General features: G+C 37.1%; 3 protein-coding genes across 11 annotated transcripts; 1 reads left to right on the forward strand and 2 right to left on the reverse strand.

Annotated features, from left to right (window-relative positions):
• Nucleotides 1-38: 38 nt before the first annotated feature.
• LOC103422588 (protein EMSY-LIKE 3-like) lies at nucleotides 39-5,201 on the reverse strand. The gene is made up of 10 exons (XM_029087855.2): nucleotides 4,685-5,201; nucleotides 3,154-3,359; nucleotides 2,936-3,045; nucleotides 2,610-2,835; nucleotides 2,306-2,500; nucleotides 2,122-2,190; nucleotides 1,076-1,324; nucleotides 916-984; nucleotides 770-833; nucleotides 39-427 (listed from the first exon to the last, which is right to left on the reverse strand). Exons 1-10 carry the CDS (start codon nucleotides 4,710-4,712, stop codon nucleotides 255-257), a joined length of 1,389 nt encoding a protein of 462 aa, XP_028943688.1. The 5' UTR covers nucleotides 4,713-5,201; the 3' UTR covers nucleotides 39-254.
• A 2,247-nt stretch (nucleotides 5,202-7,448) lies between these two features.
• LOC103412688 (uncharacterized) lies at nucleotides 7,449-10,837 on the forward strand. Of its 4 annotated transcripts, XR_011573397.1 has the most exons (7): nucleotides 7,449-7,979; nucleotides 8,216-8,259; nucleotides 8,390-8,456; nucleotides 8,697-8,763; nucleotides 9,035-9,098; nucleotides 9,608-9,769; nucleotides 10,300-10,837. XR_011573397.1 is itself a non-coding variant. In XM_070808599.1 (6 exons), the coding sequence occupies exons 1-5, from the start codon at nucleotides 7,936-7,938 to the stop codon at nucleotides 9,699-9,701; spliced, it is 336 nt and encodes a 111-aa protein (XP_070664700.1). In that variant the 5' UTR covers nucleotides 7,455-7,935; the 3' UTR covers nucleotides 9,702-9,769; nucleotides 10,300-10,837. The 4 variants fall into 4 exon arrangements, 1 of the variants encoding a protein (XP_070664700.1); XR_003766493.2 differs by having other exon boundaries at nucleotides 8,390-8,763; XM_070808599.1 differs by lacking the exon at nucleotides 8,216-8,259 and having other exon boundaries at nucleotides 7,455-7,979.
• LOC103429825 (probable disease resistance protein At4g27220) lies at nucleotides 10,797-17,718 on the reverse strand. 6 transcript variants are annotated; one of them, XM_017330786.3, is made up of 6 exons: nucleotides 17,273-17,718; nucleotides 16,631-16,693; nucleotides 16,157-16,243; nucleotides 14,720-14,824; nucleotides 11,439-14,589; nucleotides 10,797-11,073 (listed from the first exon to the last, which is right to left on the reverse strand). In XM_017330786.3, the coding sequence occupies exons 5-6, from the start codon at nucleotides 14,585-14,587 to the stop codon at nucleotides 11,055-11,057; spliced, it is 3,168 nt and encodes a 1,055-aa protein (XP_017186275.3). In that variant the 5' UTR covers nucleotides 14,588-14,589; nucleotides 14,720-14,824; nucleotides 16,157-16,243; nucleotides 16,631-16,693; nucleotides 17,273-17,718; the 3' UTR covers nucleotides 10,797-11,054. The 6 variants fall into 6 exon arrangements, with proteins under 6 accessions (XP_017186275.3, XP_028943693.2, XP_028943690.2 ...); XM_029087860.2 differs by having other exon boundaries at nucleotides 11,439-14,594; XM_029087857.2 differs by having other exon boundaries at nucleotides 15,723-16,243.
• Nucleotides 17,719-18,315: the final 597 nt, after the last annotated feature.

Raw genomic sequence — 18,315 nt, forward strand, 5'->3', positions numbered from 1 at the left:
ATTTAAGCTGCTGTCTCGGTAAATTTGAGAGAGAGAGAGAGAGCACCATTAAATCAATCTTTACACAGGCAAGTGTCAACCAGTACAACCCCGAAAACATAAGTTACAGCAAGCGTTATCTCAACATAAGGTTAAACTAAAACTGAAACGAAACCTAAAACTTAGGCTAAGCATCCGCTTGACTTGTCATCGAATCAGAATATGGCACAAAAAGTACAAGAAGGAATGTAACTGGATGTTACATTTCTCAAATGTCATATGTCGTTGCCCTCAAAACGTTGGTCATCAGATGCAATTCTGCCCTCCCTTGTCATTTTATTGCCATTTGAGCCGTCAACTGCCCGACCTTCAGCCATCTCGTCATACTGCCGCTTTCTCCATCCTCGTTCTTGGTCTAGTGATTGTCTTTGAGAGAATGTATGTTCATCTGTTTTGAAGCCAAAGAAGGAAGAAAAATGGCACATTGGTTATAAGCAAAAATTAATTAGACGTTGTGCAGCCGTACTGCTTCAGAGATGCATTCACTGCAATAATTTGCGGAAAAATATATACGTAACACGGTAGCAAGATGACGTGCTTCCACCTCACTAATGTAAAACACAAGATTTGTGATTATTTTTAACCTTGATTAAAAAAATTAGAGATAAAATTTAAATGGAGTTGTACACAGTAAGTACCAGTCAAATCTGGCTAATCAGGACTAAAGATACAACACAAGGCAGTGGAGCTTTAGTATTATAGAACATGGGTTAATGCAATTAGTTATTACCGCTTTCAACGTCAGATGCATCTTCGAGTCTTGTAATTGCATCGACCAGTGCCTGTTCATGCTCCTGCGTTTTAAATAAACCATTACAATCCCGCCAATAAAAGAACATCACACAAATAAAGCATAAAAGATGCTTGAATTCATACTTTGAGAACTTTCTTGGCTTTCTCAATCTCCATGGGGTCGGGATGGCTGGCTCTGAAAACCCTTTCCACCTATAGTTTCAAGCAAAGCGGGCAAAACAAGTTACGACCAGCTAATATGAGGAAAAGCGGGTAAGAAAAAACTTAATAGTTGTACTCATACCTCTTTAATCAACGAATCTGTATGAAGTATTTCAATATCGCTCATTGCCTTCCTGCCAATGCCATTTAGCTGCGGGGGCAAATCCTTCTTGGAACCCTTTGCAGTCCCTCTACCTCTTCCTGCACCTGAAACTAAACCGCCACGTGCCATGGACTTTTTGTTCCCTCGGCCAGGTCCAGGGCCAGGTCGACCACCTTTACGAGAAATCCCAGGATCATCAGCTTCCCACCGAATATCTTCAGGAGATATCTATGCCATTAGAAGGTACAATAACGATTAGCAAAAAGCAATCGGGAAATGAGCTCACAAGGCAAATCACAAACACAATTCAATGGGCCACAAGGTCCACAATCCATTACACTATCAGTACAATGTTAAGCACGTATTCGGTCTCCCACCACCGTTGTTCATCCCTCTTCCCCATATCTTAAGCACAAAAAGTGAAATAAAAAACTAAAAACTATATGGTTATCAAACGCACCAACGGTGAAATATATAAGAACACTGCCCAGTATAAAAAAACACAAGCTTTTGATATGAGGATTTACATACTGATAATGAGGTAACTCAAAATCAATCTGCATTCGTTATTATAAATAAAATGGTTAATGAATTGAAAAACTTAGCATTTAAGTTTCAATCATCTTAATGCCACCAGTAGTGCAGGACGTACTTCAATGTTTTTTTGTCACTCAAAAACCTATTCCATTAAAATCAATTGCAAAAATAAGCACAGAAAAGCAAAGCAACTTCAGATTCTCCTGACAGTGGAAATCATTTGTTTTTTCAGTTTTCAGTCGACAATAGATGGGATAGGGCGGGGGGAATCAAGCTGGGACCTCGGGTATAGAGGTAAATGCTCTTCACCACCAGAGCTATAAACCCGCAAAACTCATTTATAATGTGCAAAAACGTAAGAACAAAAAAATAAAAAATAAAAAAAAACTTTTATTTTGAGATTTGAAATTTAGTTATTTATGAGACAGACTATATCCTACAAAAGGATAAAAGGCCTACAAAAGAAACGAGAATCAGTTGCAGTATACCTCTTTTAGATTGACCCATTCCCATGTCTCATCCACTGTACCAATATCATAAACCAGAGCATGTAGACCCTGCCAACGTTTGACAATTATTAGACTTCACAAAGATTTATATTGGAGTCGTGTGGTCAAACTGCTAATTACTAATGCTTAATCAGGTTCAGATGAATTCACAACAAGAGCATACCTCAGCACGGTTGAAATTAGTTATAACAGCCTCATAGAAGTGGTTGTCTTCAGGCCACCTTGTCCAAACCTTTCTTCCTACTAACGGATTACTAGTTTCTCCCTCAGCAGGCTCACTCTCCAAAAAGGCACCAGCGGGACCTCGATTAGCGGCCTGGGGCCTTAGAGGAATATTTGCGGAAGGGTACTGTGTGGACTTCAAAAGCAGGCAACAAACTCCATTGAAAAAGAATAGGTAAAAACAAATCTAAGAATATATATACAGCATAGGACCATTTTCTCAACCCAGAATTATTTCAACTTACAGATTTTGGTTTCTTGTTCCGAGGTCCTGGAGGAGGACCTCGTCTCAAGGCTGAAGAGGATGGTTGCATGGATGGAGGCAGTGCAGGAGTTGGAGCACCGAGGGATAAGGACTGTGATGTTTTCTGTTTCTTCCGTGATGCTGAAACAGTTGGACTAGGTAGGGGGTCATGAACAGGCTGAGCAGCATTAAGTGTACCAGGTTGAAGCCCACTTTTTCTCCATTGCCTAGTAGTATATAATATAACATGTCTCATAAAAAATGCAGAGCTATCCAAACATAATACATATTTGGTGCTCAAACCAACATGGGATAATATTATCAGACCTTATTCTCTGGATCATGTCATCGGCATGGACCCTGGACAAAAGTTCTCTGTGCTCCTCATCAGATACTCTCAGCTCCTTTCTAAGATTTGTCATTAAAGTTTCCTTATCCTGTAAAGTACATTAGAACTGACTTTCAGGCCTAAGTTTACACAAATAATACTTTGATCCTAAGGAAAAGAAAAAGAAGAAACAACAAATAGTTAATCAAACAGCTACCCAGGTGATGGCATCAGATTGAGCACTAAATGCCCTTAGAAGTGAACAGTACGCTTCTTGCTCAATGCGGTGAATCTGGGTTTCCATGTCACCATGCATCCTAGGTAATGGAGCAGAACTGACGGCTGCAGATCTTCCATTCCCAGAAGTTCGGCCTCCTCTTTGAAACCTATTTTGATGAGACGGCGGAAAGTCATCGTCCGTTCCTGCAAATGTTTCAGAGCATAGCAAACTATTATTTCTAGCTTCAGTAACAAGCCCCTTAGGTTTTTCAAGAACTTTGCAATAGCAAAGCATAAAATCCTTTTTATTTCTAAGGCCTTTGTCCCCGCCAATAGCCACCTTCTTCAATTATACACATGTCTATATGCACGCAACATATAATAGCACGCTATTTCTTGTATCTGTGCCTCACAAAGTAGGCATAAACTATATGTATATAGAAATAAGGATCTTATATTCCAGAGTCCAGGCAAGCCACGTAAGAATGTGTTCCTTCCTCAAAATGTATCCTGACACTAGCATAAAAAGAACTAAAAATGAAAATCATACCAACATGTTCTGATAATACAGAAGATGGGTTCTAGAAGCATGCACGGTCCACTAAAAATGTTGCTATAGCATCCAAGAGCAGTATCAACGTTAAATAACAGCCTTGCAGGTATTTAAAACAAAAACATTATAATATGCTTAAAATACATCTTTCATTATTTCTACACTAAACTAAAGCATCCTTGGTTAAACTAATAGAAGCCATAACTTAGCATTAATTATCAACTTTACTGAATCGCTAAAACCCAACCAACAACAACCACACGAAATGTGGCCAATATGAAAACTCTTAATGCCAGTAGGTTTCTTTTCTCAAACAATTAGCCACTTTCTCCAACACAGTGACCTTGGCTAGAATCAGAATAGCAGGACCTAACTACCATTTACCAAATTCCACAGAGAATTACGAGTGAATTTAATCCCTAGAGGATGAAAAAACAATTCCAAGCAACAAAAAAGAGTAACTATCTTTTGGGTGTCCACCCAGTGTTCAGAATGCAAATATACAAGGTTCAAAACAACAAGCAAGACTAACTTACAGACGGGAAGAATGGAATACCCGAATCGGAGTCAATCTTCAAATAATGGCATCAAAGTACATGTTGTGGGAGAACTTAAAGGTCTTACGCGGTGTTTCCAAACCAACTTATAAGAAGTAAAAGAAAGACCAAAGCCGAATACAAAATCGTATTACCTCGGAGCACAAGCCGGGTACACTACATTACAATTAAATTTTCTTCTAATTCTACCATGGTCGACCAAAGAAAGTTAAATTTCAAGACAAACCCACTAAAATGATGAATTCAAGAGTAAAAAAGTACATCCAGAGCACTAATTAAACCCAAATTCTACCACACCTAACATAAATTCAAGAGTTTGAGTCAAATTACTCTGAGAACCAATAGATTACACAATGGAAGAACAAAGGTACTTAAAAACCAAAATTGAAAAACAGATAAGCAAATTCAACTTGGCTTACCACTGCTATCAGAGAGCTCGTAGTCCATCACCGCTCCCCAAAACCAAGACTTTCGCTAAAAACCTAGCAAACCCACGTCGAAAGTCGATCAATTTAGCAAACCCACGTCGAAAATTCGATCAGTTTCATCGAGAACTTGAACTTGCACCCACTGGTACCCTCCAAAACAGATCAATTCGCCGAATTTTACCTAATTTCAAGCACAGTGCGGTCCCAAAACCTCATAGAAGTTGAAATTAGGGCACCAAGAGTGATGGAGAAGGCGATCGATTGACGTCAATGCGAGCGAATTGGGAATTGGAATACCTGTGTTAATTGTGGGGCATAAATAGAATTTCGAAGAGATGTGGGGTGAAGAGAGTGGGGATTGGACTTGGAGTGTGAATTCGAAGAAATTGAACTCCGGCAGACGGATTGGAGATTGGAGATTGGAGATAGGTCGGAAGGGAAGTCGCGGACTTCAAACTAGTTCTTGTGGCGCCCTAATGTTTTCAGTTAATAGTTCAGTTTCAGTTCCGTGTTTCCTATTGGCTGTTGGTTTTTATTTCGGGAAGCCATGTGGAGCTCAAATGTGGGCCCCACATGCGTGCCATGTCAGCGGACTAAGCGGAGGAGTTTTCATGCCACATCGAACCTTTTTAAAGTATGAGGACTATTTGATTTAAGGTGACTTTAATGAAAAGTTAAAGTTTTTAAAATTTTTTTATTACTTTTTCTAATATTATTTAATATTTTTACATTAAAAAGTTAATTATAGTATTATTCAATATACTTTTTATTTTATTTTTATCGTTAAAATTCAAAATTTTCAAAATTTTTTCATTAATTTTCCTTTGATTTTAATGATACATATTTGCACATGATAATATATTATTATAAATGCTCTCATAAGGTCCTCATTTTGAGGACATGTGATGACGTCTTTTATATGAGCTATTGGATCAGTTTAAAGATAACAAAATGATGAGGTTATATAATCTTGTTATACCTAAACAAATTGCATAGAGCGAGTTAATTAAAAACAATAATTAAGGGTTCACGCGTTAATTCTTTCTAGTCAACAGAGAGGTCTTTCTCCAATAAAGGTTTTTTCTATGAGCATTTTCAAGTAGGTTGAACTTTGAAGGAGAGCAGCGAGCACATACTTCAAATTTCGTAGAGTCCTTGGAAAATTAAAATTCTCTTTCAAGCTTCTATAAGGTATTTTCTTTGTGGTTGTATTGATTTCAACCTTTCTTTGAGTTGTTCTTGAACTCGTGAGCGATTGCATGATTTTGTTAACGCCCTCTCAACTTGATTCTCCAATTTTAGATTCTTCTTCTTGTTGATAAAAAAAAGATGGTGCTATCCATATACCTGCTTTTACCCCTTACACACTTCTCTAAATTTCTGACCGTTGGATCGAGTTAATTGAAGAAGATCAATAACAAAAAATTAACAGAGTGTGTGGAAGGTAAAAATGTGTGTTTAATTATCACTACCTAAAAAAAATTGACGTGGTACCGGTTCAAGCCCAACTCCATTTTTTTTTTTTTGCATCAGTTTTAATTTTTGCTTTTTTGCCACTCAGTGCTACGGTTTGGTGATATCCCTCTTCACTTGGAAGTGAGAAGTCTTAGGTTCGAATCTCGTGAATAGCGAATTCAACACCAAATTAGGTTGCTCATTGTGTGGCTTAACCTAACTCCTCCTCCCACTAGTGTAAAAATATCGATTGAAAAATTTCAGGAATTTTTTTCTTGAAATAAGTTAACTATGTTTTAAAAAGAATTTTTTCAATGTTAATTGCAAATTGTACGATGGAAGAACAAGTTGCAGATGAACGTAAACCCAAAGTTGGCCAATAACTTGTTTCATGATTTTTACAATTATTATGCATGAGAAGTTAGATTTAGTGTCAGAATGGGTTCAAGTAAGAAGAAAAAAGGAGCGAATGAGATTACCTAGAAATAATTTGTTTGTTTAAAGGAAGGTGTACCAGATGAGACTTATCAGAAGACAAAGAAGAATACGTCAACCAAAGAAGAAAGGAATCTTGGATCAACATGTGTGTGTTGTAAGGCCAAGTAAAACATTTCTCGTGACAAGTCTAGGACAAAGTGGTCTACTTGTAACTTTGAACAATGTCATAATCATGTACTTTCAACCCCTACAATGGTACGCCTACTACATTTACACCGCAAAGTTTCGAAAGCAAAGAAGCTTTACATGGAAAGACTACGTAGTGCAAATGTATCTACAAGTCAACAATTCAGAATAATGAAGAATGAGGCAAGTGGAATTGCAGATGTTGGATGTACTACCAAAGATTTGAGAAAGGTTGAAAGAGATTTAAAGAAAAAAAGTCAAGGGACATGAATAATTTGATTTAGAAAAGATAAAGAAACCAACCTTTATATTTCGAAGTTGATAGAGATAAGGAAAATAGGTTCATCCCATTTTTGGGTTGATTCCACTTCAAGAAAAGCTTACTTATTTTTTTGGTGATGTAGTTGCTTTTGATACGACTTACAACACAAATAAGGGATAACCATCACAACCAGACAATTATATTTGGGTGTGGTTTCATTTTATCATTCAGGTTGCCTCTTCTGAGAAAGTTTCTGGCTCCATCCATGGATGGAAGGGTAGGCAGAAACATTAATCTCCCAACAACCAAATATAAAACTTAAATGTACTTTAGGTACAAAAGAAAATTATATATATACTAAACGCCTAACATTGTGGTTAATACCCTTTGTGTCCTTTTTACTGTTCATTCGCAAGTGTTCTTCCTTTTTTACCCTTTATTTGTTTCTGTCATCACTGTTCATTCTACAGTAGAATGGCATTTTTGTCCCTGTTGTGCAACAGGGGTTCTTTTATTCGTTTGTGCCTGAAATTGAAGGAGCGGAAAAACTGGGTTGTTCGGGAGACTTCTTTCTACAATTTGATTTTGTCACCTGGCGGCTTAGCATAATGACACGTGTTGAGTGGGACGCGTGTCACTTTACCCATCTCCTCTTTCTCTGCTTTTGCTTTGCTTTAGTTTTTTGTCTCCTCTTCCAGACTCCTCCATCCTTATTCCTCAACTTTGGACAACATCTCCTCCGCTCCATCTCCTAGCTATCTTTTTCTCTCTATTTTTTCTCCGACTTCTTTTTTATTTGTTAATATCGATTTGTTTCCGTTTATAAATGATTCTCATCTTTTTTTTTTTGCAGTTTTCTATGAAGGTTTATTTGCAGTTTTCTATGAAGGTTTAGTTGAACATGGGGAAATCAAGAGTTGATGCTCACAGAAAAACTGATGCGAAGTGAGATTATGTTTTTTATTTCCGTTTTGTTATGAATTTTCACAACTTTTTGCGATTTGATTCAAGATCTCGATATGAACCGTCAATTTTGAATTTTTGTTTAATTTTCTGTACACCTGTTGGTTGCATGTCCAAGAAATTTCTTTTTTGGGTATCTTCATTGTCCAAGTTCTTGATAAGTTTCTGTATCTTTGAGAATCCGTTATTTATCATTTCTCCGTCAATGATTTTGACAGGCTGGTTCTTGAGTTTCTCTGTCTTGATTATACTTATCATCAATGTAAGTGAAAACAAATATAAAGTTGTACTGCGAACTTGACTTTTGAAAAGATCACCACCAAGCTCTGTTTGATATTAACCACATATCTCATCTTTATTTGTGTGTCGGTGTTGGTTTCTGATTTTCATAGGTTGAAGAGTAAACGTGGAGATGCGAGCAAGGAGGTTGCGAAGGATCCGAACAAGCTTAAGAGGCCTGCAAGTGCCTTATTCGTTGTCATATACGTTTCGTTTTTCCAATGATTTACTTTTTGTAATTTATGAATTTTTCGTTAAATTTTATCTAGAGAGGATTTTTTGGCTAAAAATTTTTAAGATTTATTTTCCACTTTGTTTCGATTTTTGGACCTCTTGGTGTTTCAAAGACACAAACCAACACACAACCCACATATTAATAACATTATCACTCCTACCTGTTAATTTTATTATTTTTTTCAGATAAAATTTGAGGCCAAAGTTGTTCGCTTTTTTAGTTTCTGCTGCTGCTCGGCTGCCTTCAGACTATGTAATGAACTCTTCTTCCCCAAATATCTCTTCTTCTGATTGTATAATCTTCATGGTCTGTTTGGGCTGTTCGGTTTTCAATTGGATTCTCTCTGTTGGTTCTGTGTTTGAATTTGGAAAAATACATATGTTGCTTTTATAGTTTGATTAACAATTCTATTAGAATTGGCTAATTCTTTTACTAATCATTCGTTTGTACTCATATTTCTAACGTTGGAGGTTTATTCTAATTTAAGATGGAAATTGATGTTATGAAGAGTTTAAAATGTCAGGTCGAAACACTGTCTTTCTGCATGCAACTGAGCTTCTCAATTTCTTAATTTCTAAACATTTGAGGTACTCTTCTTCTTAACAATGCGTTCTCTCCACTTCCTTATCATGAGTTTGGTCACCGAGAGAGTGGAGAATGATTTCCTGAGTTCTCTTGCGTTGATTATTTAAGACTGAAACTAATGATGCCTTTGTTGAGGAATAAGCTTTTAAATGAAACTAAGCTGCAGAAACAAAGTCCAGGGTAAGTTGAGGGGTTTGAGAGGGTAAAAGTGGGATAATGAAGGGTTAGAGAGGAAAGTAAGGGTGGGACTAGGTGAAGGTTTGATGGAAGCTAACTCTTATATATGATGTCGTTGAAAAACAAAGTCAAAGATAAGTTGACGGGTTTGAGAGAAAGTAAAGGTGAGATTAATTGGAATTAGGCCATTCACTAGAATGGATATATTCTTATGTGTATTTGGAATACAAAGTAGTATAATATGTGATATATGTGGTTTATAATTTCTATACTTTTTCTTATGTCTTTTTATGCCTTGGTCCAATTACCTTTTGAATTCAATCTGTTTTTTTAGAAACTTGGTTGCAAGAAAAAGTTGGAAGGGCAACATAATTGGAAAATTGGGTTACAACAATCACCCTCTAAACTGCAGAGGAGTCTGCATTTGAAGTTCTTTTCGACTGGGATGAGAAGATTGGAGCCCCGAGAGCATTCATAATTAGAAATGAGCATCAGAGTGAGTTTTATTTGAGTTGATTACTTACCTTTATGTGCATTTTTGGTTTGGCTCTTATTTGAAATATTTTTCTAATTGTGATCATTGTGCTTCATGTTTTGTTAGGATTTTGATATTCTAATTTCTTTGTATAAGATTAGTGTATGTGTTAGGACTTTTGGGTTTAGTCATTTTTGTATACTATCACAAGATATGTGCTTGCACTTGCTAATCTTTTTTGCTATGGTTGTATAAATATGATATTGATGTGGTTATAAGAAATAAGAAAGTGACTTCAAATGCCCATTTCATTTGAGTCTTATCTGTTCCGTCTGAATATTAATAATCAGATCAAATTCTTTGACCTAAGCCGTAAATTTTGTGGGTTGAAAAAAAAAAACACTCTGAATTATGTGAAGTGGAATGAAACCATAGGTTTTTGTAATACATTTGGAAATGAACATTATTATGCTTTTGTAATATGATGCTCTCTTAATTTTATTAAGTAATTTGTTTCTGTAATACGATGATCTCTTAACTTGCTTTTGCAGATCTTCTTTGGTTCCTATGCTAGCTTTGTGTGTCTCCATCTCCAAATAATTTAGTTGAAAATCACTAATACGCATGCAAATTTGAAAGGGTTTTGATCTTTCGATGAGTTTAAAATGTTTGTTGGTGGTTGGTTGTATTGCTGTCAAATATTTGTTGGATAGTTTGGAATGGAGAAGTTCGTTGATTTAGAGAAACTGAATACACAAGGAATTTGGAAGAGTTTTTGGTCTTATATTGGTTTAACTACTTTTTTGACAATCACGAGTACTGGAGGGAACTTTTGGTGTTCCATTGAACAATTTTTGTCATATTTTATCAATGTAAATGACACAATATTTCTTAACGGTTTTTTGCATGTAAATAGCCCAAAGTTCCATAACCTTTTGTATGTAAGTACTGCTGTTGATCGAAAATCACAAAAACTACCCAAGTGGAATGTGTAATATTCTATGTACGTAGATAGCCAACACTTCTACAATTTTATGTGGAGTATCAATTAAATATAGCAATGAATTGTATTAATCTTTTATGACACAATTTTTTATATCTGTCAAACATAATCCTTTTTACATTTTTTAATCCCGCAACAACGTGCGGGCAATAATTTCTCGTATTTTCTATTTGAGTAGAAACGAAAATGGAGTACTATTAAAAAAAATATAGGAAAATATGTGAGGAATATTATTCTTCTTGTGAACCTTGAGAAATTCCTCTTGCTTCTTTGTTCATCAGCTTCTTCTTCCAGGAAAATTAATTACCTCTGCTCCGACAACCTTTTGGTCAATTCAAAATAAAGGAGAAGTATAACTCAGCAATTTGCTTTGGTTTTTGCTCTCCAAACAAATTTATAAAGCATTCTGTAATGTAGCTTTAATAAAAAATTCAAAGCAAAAGATAAACAATTAGGTACATTATCATAATAAGTTACTCAATTGTTGGAGATCATTGGACCCTTTTTCAATTTATTTTTAAATTCTAGTGTCAGATTGATATGTCGTCGGTAATTAATTTTGATCAGTTCAACAATTGGTACTTGATTTGTGATGATTTTAGCCATTCCCATTTCCTTAGAAGAAAATAGAGAAAATAGAAAGAAAAGGAAATGACAAATGAAAATTTATGCATGAGAGAGATGTACCTTTTCCTTAGGAAGAGGAAATGTTGCTCATTGTTTACTTGGACTTGCATATTGCTGTGGAAGTCAGAAGTAGAGGTTAAAAACTCAGGGCACTCCAGCACATGCAAGTATTCCAACGAAGGGCACAAAAGTGTAGCACTTCCAGCGAGTACGCTTGTCAGCTTTGAAAGACTTTGCAATGCTAAGTTCTTCAGTTGTGGAAAAATGATCTCGTCATCCTGCACTATTAATCCCTCACTTACGCCGAAAAGTTTGTCCAAGCTATGGCATTCCTCCACCCAAAGCTCTTCCAATTGCAGCAGACATTGAGCTATGTCGAATGTGAAGAGAGTTTTCAGTTTCTTGCACTTGGAAATTATCAAAGTTTTAAGATTATGAAACATTGCAGGCTGAGCAGGACCGTTCCATATGTTTGTCAGTTCTGGTAGATTCTCCAGTTTCATCTCTCTCAATTTTGTCAAGACCGTTTCTCCTTGTTCAAGCCCTTGAGATCTGAATGTATAAACCATGTCGGCTCCACCTACAATAAGTACTTCAAGATTTTGTAGTCTCCGCAACAGATTAGATGGAACAAGTGCATCCGTCACACCATCACACTGCTCCACCCCCAAGATCTTGAGATTTCCAAGCGACCCCTGCGGTAATTCACCAACACATAACTGCTGCAAGCAGTCCCATAAGAAGAGACGCAACTCTTCCAAGCTCTCGAGCACAGGCTTATTTGGAACCCTAGTTACTGTGTTCATCAAAGTTACCATCTCGCTGCACGCTTGGATATGCAAAAACTTTAGTCCATGTGACTTCCAATGATCGTACTCCACAAGAATGTTAGTTAAACTTCTAGGCTCCATGTAGATTATTTTCTCCGCTCTCTCCGTCACTGTGATGTTAAACCAATCTGGCAGCGTATTGATTGTTGTGTCCAGAAGCAAGGCTCTTGAAGTTGAATGTGGAGTAATAGTATTTTTTGATAATTGCACATTTATGGACCGATGAAATTGGTTTCTGCTGATACATATATCAAAATTTGCCCAGTTTCGAAGGAACCCTACATTTTTCGGAAGGCATTCTGCATCAGAAATGTCAACCTTCAAAATGTTTAAGTAACACAAGCTAATTAGCTCATCAAAACTAGCATTAGTTTTGTCATCTTCTCCTTCAACTTTCTTGCCCCAGTCAGCAAAACTCTGTTGCATGTATAGTTCTTCTAATTTGGACAGCCGCGATATCACATTGGATGGAATTGTTGCAATGTAGGCACTCAAAGTGAGATCCAACATCCTTAAATTGGTCAAATGTCCAAATTCTTCTGGCAATTCCTCAATAACAGATTCTCTCATACTAAGAACCTCCAGTTTTTTCAGTTCTCCGAGAATTGATACATCCGTTATTGTCTGACAATTATCTAGATGCAGCGCTTGGAGCTTGGTTAAGAGATTAAATGATGAGGGTAATGAAGAAATTTGGGTACTACTTATGTCGAATACCCTTAATGCATTTGGGCTTTGGAAAAAATCTTCTGGGATCTCCTCTACTTCAAAATTTGACTGTAGTAATAAAATCTGGAGTTTTGGACATACCAACTCGTCAGGAAGATTGCAGATTTCATTCCCCATTAGGGAGATTGCAGAGTAGTCTTCGAGTGAATTCTTTGGCCAATCCTTTAAGTCGCAGCCAGCTTTTACGAAGAATCCATGGCCATCCCCAGATGATGCAATTAGTATTGCCATGTCCCGAATCACATCATGCATTCTTACACATCCGTCTTCTTCACCATCCAAAACCAAGCTACAAGCTTTGAGGTACTTGGCCACCGAATGTGCTGTGCTTCTGGCTTCTTGCATTGAGTTGGCATCTCGAAACAATCCTTTCCCAATACCATACTTCAGCAAGTCTTCAATTTGGATATCAGAGTCCTCCGGGAATAAGCAGCAAAATAAGAAAAATGACTTGGCGTCATTGCCATTCAAGTAATCGTAGCTCAGCTTTATACATCTGAACACATCCCCCTCGTCATCAAGGTTGGTAGTTTGGGACATCTCTAGTCGTCGAGCTGCTTCTCTCCATTCTTCCAAGTCCTTGTCTCCGAGTGCTCTTGCAACTGCAATCAAAGCAATCGGGAGACCACCACATTCTCCAGCCACCTTCCTCGCTATGTCATAGAAATTGGTTGATTCAAAAGACCTGTTTGCCTTTTTCACAAACAAGGCCCAAGAATCTTCTTCTGATAGGATATTGAGATGAATCTTTTCTTGGCTCTTCATGGCATGACATACATTCCTTATCCTTGTGGTGAGTAGAACTTTGGCCTTGCAGTTTTGGAGCTCGTAGTGATCGGGGATCCCTATGAGAGACAAATCTATTGTCTTCCAAATGTCGTCCAAAATTATAAGGATCTTTTTTCCTCTCATTATTCTCTCCTTCAATCTAGCTGCTCTGGCTATTTCTGTCTGCTGATTCAAATTCAAGTCCAGCATTTCTGCAAGCTGTTGTTGAATCTTTACCAGGTTTGGGTTTTGGGAAACGACAGCCATAATCACATGATCAAAGAGCTTGCCTTTACCCACTTGCACACCGACATGTTTCACCATGGTCGTCTTGCCTATGCCTCCCATTCCATGGACCGCAATGACAGTGACGTTATCGTCTTTCAGTGCCTTCATGACCTGATCCATGGCTTGCCTTGTTGCTTCAAATGCTTCGAAATCTCCAGTTGACATGGTCTCAAACTCAACGGGTAGGTGAACTTGAAGCGAAACTGTTTCAAACCTTTTCTCTTCATTAAGCTTGTTCATTTCTTCTGCCTCCTTAACGGCTCTCTTGCTTAAACCGTAACGCCATTTCAAATTCGGACAGCAGCCTCCGAGGCATGTTTTGTCTTCTCCGGCTTCATTATTCAGTCTTTTGGCATCGTTTATGGCCTTGTCAACATCCTTGAGCCATTTTTGAACCTCGGACTTAACTTTGTCTCCATTCATTAACGCCGCATCCACACTTTGCTGGTAATCATTCTGCGTGGTCTCAAGCTTTTCTATCAGTTTTTCCAGAGACTGTATGTGTCTCTTGTAATGCACCAAGTAACCCACATTACGCTTCGCTGGAGTCCATAACAACTCACCAACTCGTAGTACAAAACTACAAATTTCCATACCTGTCCTTTTTAAATAAATATAAATAAATAACAGAGAAAAACAAATTGTAAGATTCAAAGATCAAACAATAAAATAGGTACCACCAAAAACGGAGAAACTATGTAGGATTTTGATAACTAGATGACTAACCTGGATCTTCTTTAGCTTCAACTGGTACAGACTTTGAGAGCGTTTTGTGCCTCGGACGAATCTCAATGACTATGAGAGGATGTTTAGGCTTGGTTCTTCTGATGTCTGATAACAGAAAAGGTAGACGAAGGATCAGCAGAGAAAGAATCCAACTATATTTTTTTCGTTTGTAGTTTTTGGAGTAGGACTGGGAACGAACTCTTTAAACACTTTCGAGCATCTCCAATCATTCTTCGAGAAATTTTCAGTTTGCCCGAGCACGGCCGTATACACCAAGTGTCATAATACAATTGGTTGAAGATTTTTTTTTTCTTTCAAATTTTCAACCAGTTGTATTATAACACTTGATGCACTCTACACCGGACGTGTTCTCGTCACCCTAAAAAATCTCTCATCCTTCCTATTTTGAAGCTAAATTAATTTTAGCTAAGCTTCAAAAGGATAGTTTGGACTTTCTAGTTGTCTGCTAATTAAAAATAGTTTGTTTTGAATCGATTCAGTCCAAAAATCTAATTTGTTTTTTAAATTGAGTCTAATTATAAGTTTGTAACATACCTATATTAATAAGACCATAAAATGTTTTAACCGAAATTTATTTAAGATAGTATTGAATACAACTAATAATGAGAGGTAGATTATAAACAAAAAAATATCTATAATATAGGCAACTAAAAATAATTTATCTGTGGTATAAGTAGATTATTGACAAAAAAGTAATAATATCTAGATATTATTTAGTAAAGAGACAGAATGCACTACAGTTGATGACACGCCCGCCCTGATATTCATCAAACATCAGGGTAGACACGTGCTGGCCGACACCTGAAGGTGACGAAGCCATATTAGGATGCATGAGAACTAAAACAAATAACCAACATAAATAAAACTTGTAAATTTAATTATAATTAATATGCAAATGAGGAACGTGTTCAGAGCATACAACTAATATAGAACATCAAAAAGAAATAATATAAAATTGAATGAACAAGGGAATAGGTCCTACACCAAGAGGACTCAAGATGTTGATGCCGGAATGCCTTGACGCAACGTATCGATTATAAGTTCTGAGGAGGCGCAAAACAAAACTTGAGTGGACCAAGTTGATACATAGATAATACTAAAATAGTTAATCTTTAATGTACTAACCCTCATGTTTAGAAAACTCGTATAGCATAATAAGTAATAGGTTTTTCCGAAATCCTAGCATGCCATAAAACCTTTCATAAAACATATATATCATATATAATGTGCTTAGCAGTGGTATATATATAAGGCATATACATATATATAATATTTCATTCGTCCGAAGGCATATAGAACACTTCTTCATTCATCCGAATGTTCTACATCACGCGCTAGTAGGTAGATCATTCGCGCGTAGGCACTACATCTCCCGGTCGAAGCCAATATAAATATCTTCCGGCCGAAGCCACTAACCTACGCCCAGCCGAAGCCAATATAAATATTTCCCGTCCGTATGCACCAACCAAACGCCAGACCGTAGCCAATATAAATACCTTCCACCTGTAGGCACCGTAGCCAATATAAGTATCAATCACCCGTAGGCTCCTACAGCACCCACTCTAAATCATATATAAAAGTATCATTCGCCCGTAGGCAGAACCGTTTGAAAAACCATTAAGTAATTACATAAGTATATATCTATCTTAATCGAAGTTCAGTAGCCAAAACGTCATATCGTAAAACCTATTAGTAGTATATAGTCATCAATCATATATACTACGAAGAACGTAAAATTGATAAAGTGTGGTACTTCAAAATATTCTCAGTAAAACATGATATCTCATAAAGTAAAATATAATTTACTCATAAAACGTAACCATTAAATCATGCTTTTCATGTATGCATTACTAATACTAAAATCATGCATTTTAGAAGAGGTCTACTCACCTTACATCATTGGCGAAGAGCTGTGTAAATAAGGGTGGATGGAAATGCCATTAATAAACATACCTAAGCACATAAAAGATCCAATTAATAAAACTCTATCATAACAATTGAATTTTGGAAAACATACATCATAAACGGGTTTAAGACGTCAAAAATTAGTCTAGGAGAGATTCCGACCGAAACCCGAAAAAATCAACCCACAGTCAACGTTGATTGTCCGGTCAACGGTCAAAATCAATGGTCAGTCAAAGTCAACGGGTCTGGGCTTGGGTTTGCGTTTTGGATTTGGGTTTGAGTTTTGGCTTGGGCTTGGGCTTGGGCTTGGGTTTCACATATGGGTTTGGTTCTGTTGGGTCAATGTGTTTGTAACTAGGTTGGGCCAAAAGTCATTTGGGTTTGGGCTTCGTAGCCCAACCCAACGGTTCTGGGTTGTATGGTTTTGGGTTTAAGGGTTATTAGATATGGGTTTGAGGATTTAGGTCTGGTCAACTTGGTTTCAGGTCATAGTTTGGCCGGTTTTTGGGCACAACTTCAAACACCCATAACTTCTTCGATACTTAACCAAATTAAGTGATTCAAAAACCAAAGTTGTAGTACTCAACGAGATGAAGAGAATGGTACCTTGCACGATGCCTAACTCACCGTGTATTGGTCAGAAAATGCCTCACAAGTGGCCGTGCTCGTCGGAAATTGGGTAAACTTTAAAAGTTCATAACTTCTTCAATACTCAACGAAATTAAGTGATTCAAAAACAAAAATCATACTTCTCGACGAGACAAAGAGAATGGTATCCTTCTCGATAGCTAACTCACCGTGGTTTGGTCGGAAAATGGCCTGAAAGGTAGCGGCCCGACTTGGTTTCGATCCCGACGATCCGGAAGGGAAGTTCGAGGTGAGTTTGGGTGTTCTAGGCTCGTGAGGATGAGACAAAGCTCGTGGTGCTCTTGGTTTGGGCGGTGGTGGAAATGTTGTCGTTGTTGTTGCTTGTAGTGCCCTCGAGGAGGGCTGGTTTTTGAGAGAGAGTGAAAGTGAGGGAGAGAGATGAGAGAGTTGTGTGAGAGAGGGAGAGCTCACAGGTCCAAAAGGGAAACAAAGGAAAGAGGGTCGGGGTACAACCAAAGGGAGTGGGCCCTTGGGCACACCAAATAAGACCCAAAAGCATAATTTTAAAATAAATGTCCCAAACTTAGTGAAACTACAAATATGCCCTTTTGTTCTGTAAATTCCGATGGATTGTTACAGTTGAAGGAATTTAATTTTACAATTCCTTAAAATTTTCAGTTTTATGACAGACTTAATAAAAAGATAATAATCAATGGACCTATTTTTAGAAAGTGGACTATTCCTCGTAATAACTCACAAATTGGATTTATATTGAATTTATCCTTACAAGAATACTAAGGTGTCTAGTTTCTGAGAATTACAACCACTAGCGGCCTATATAACTAAAGAAAGGATATTTATATAGTGATTGTAATTTGGAGCGCGTGATTATTATTTTTTTGAGTATTTACGACCATTAAAAAACATATCTATAATCTATTTGCAAGGAACTACTAGAGTTCATTTTTAAGATGCATGGTAGAGACTCAGTGCGTAGTATGGTTAGGGTTGAGTTTTTAAATTCCGACTTTAAATTTCAAGTAAATAGTTTCATTTCTAAATTTTTACAAGTTATAGTTATC

This window comes from Malus domestica, chromosome 11, assembly GCF_042453785.1.
Source record: "Malus domestica chromosome 11, GDT2T_hap1".
Lineage (NCBI taxonomy): Eukaryota > Viridiplantae > Streptophyta > Magnoliopsida > Rosales > Rosaceae > Malus > Malus domestica.

Excerpts from the sequence above, each read along its gene's own strand:
- LOC103422588 (XM_029087855.2), bottom strand. The coding sequence starts at position 4,712 with ATGGACTACGAGCTCTCTGATAGCAGTG. Across the intron at positions 1,325-2,121 it reads AATGGGTCAATCTAAAAGAG|ATATCTCCTGAAGATATTCG; the intron begins GTATACTGCAAC and ends CTAATGGCATAG. Across the intron at positions 985-1,075 it reads CAGATTCGTTGATTAAAGAG|GTGGAAAGGGTTTTCAGAGC; the intron begins GTATGAGTACAA and ends TTGAAACTATAG.
- LOC103412688 (XM_070808599.1), top strand. The coding sequence starts at position 7,936 with ATGGGGAAATCAAGAGTTGATGCTCACAGAAAAACTGATGCGAA. Across the intron at positions 8,457-8,696 it reads CGAACAAGCTTAAGAGGCCT|ATAAAATTTGAGGCCAAAGT; the intron begins GCAAGTGCCTTA and ends TATTTTTTTCAG. Across the intron at positions 8,764-9,034 it reads CTCGGCTGCCTTCAGACTAT|GTCGAAACACTGTCTTTCTG; the intron begins GTAATGAACTCT and ends TTAAAATGTCAG.
- LOC103429825 (XM_029087861.2), bottom strand. The coding sequence starts at position 14,587 with ATGGAAATTTGTAGTTTTGTACTACGAGTTGGTGAGTTGTTATGGACT.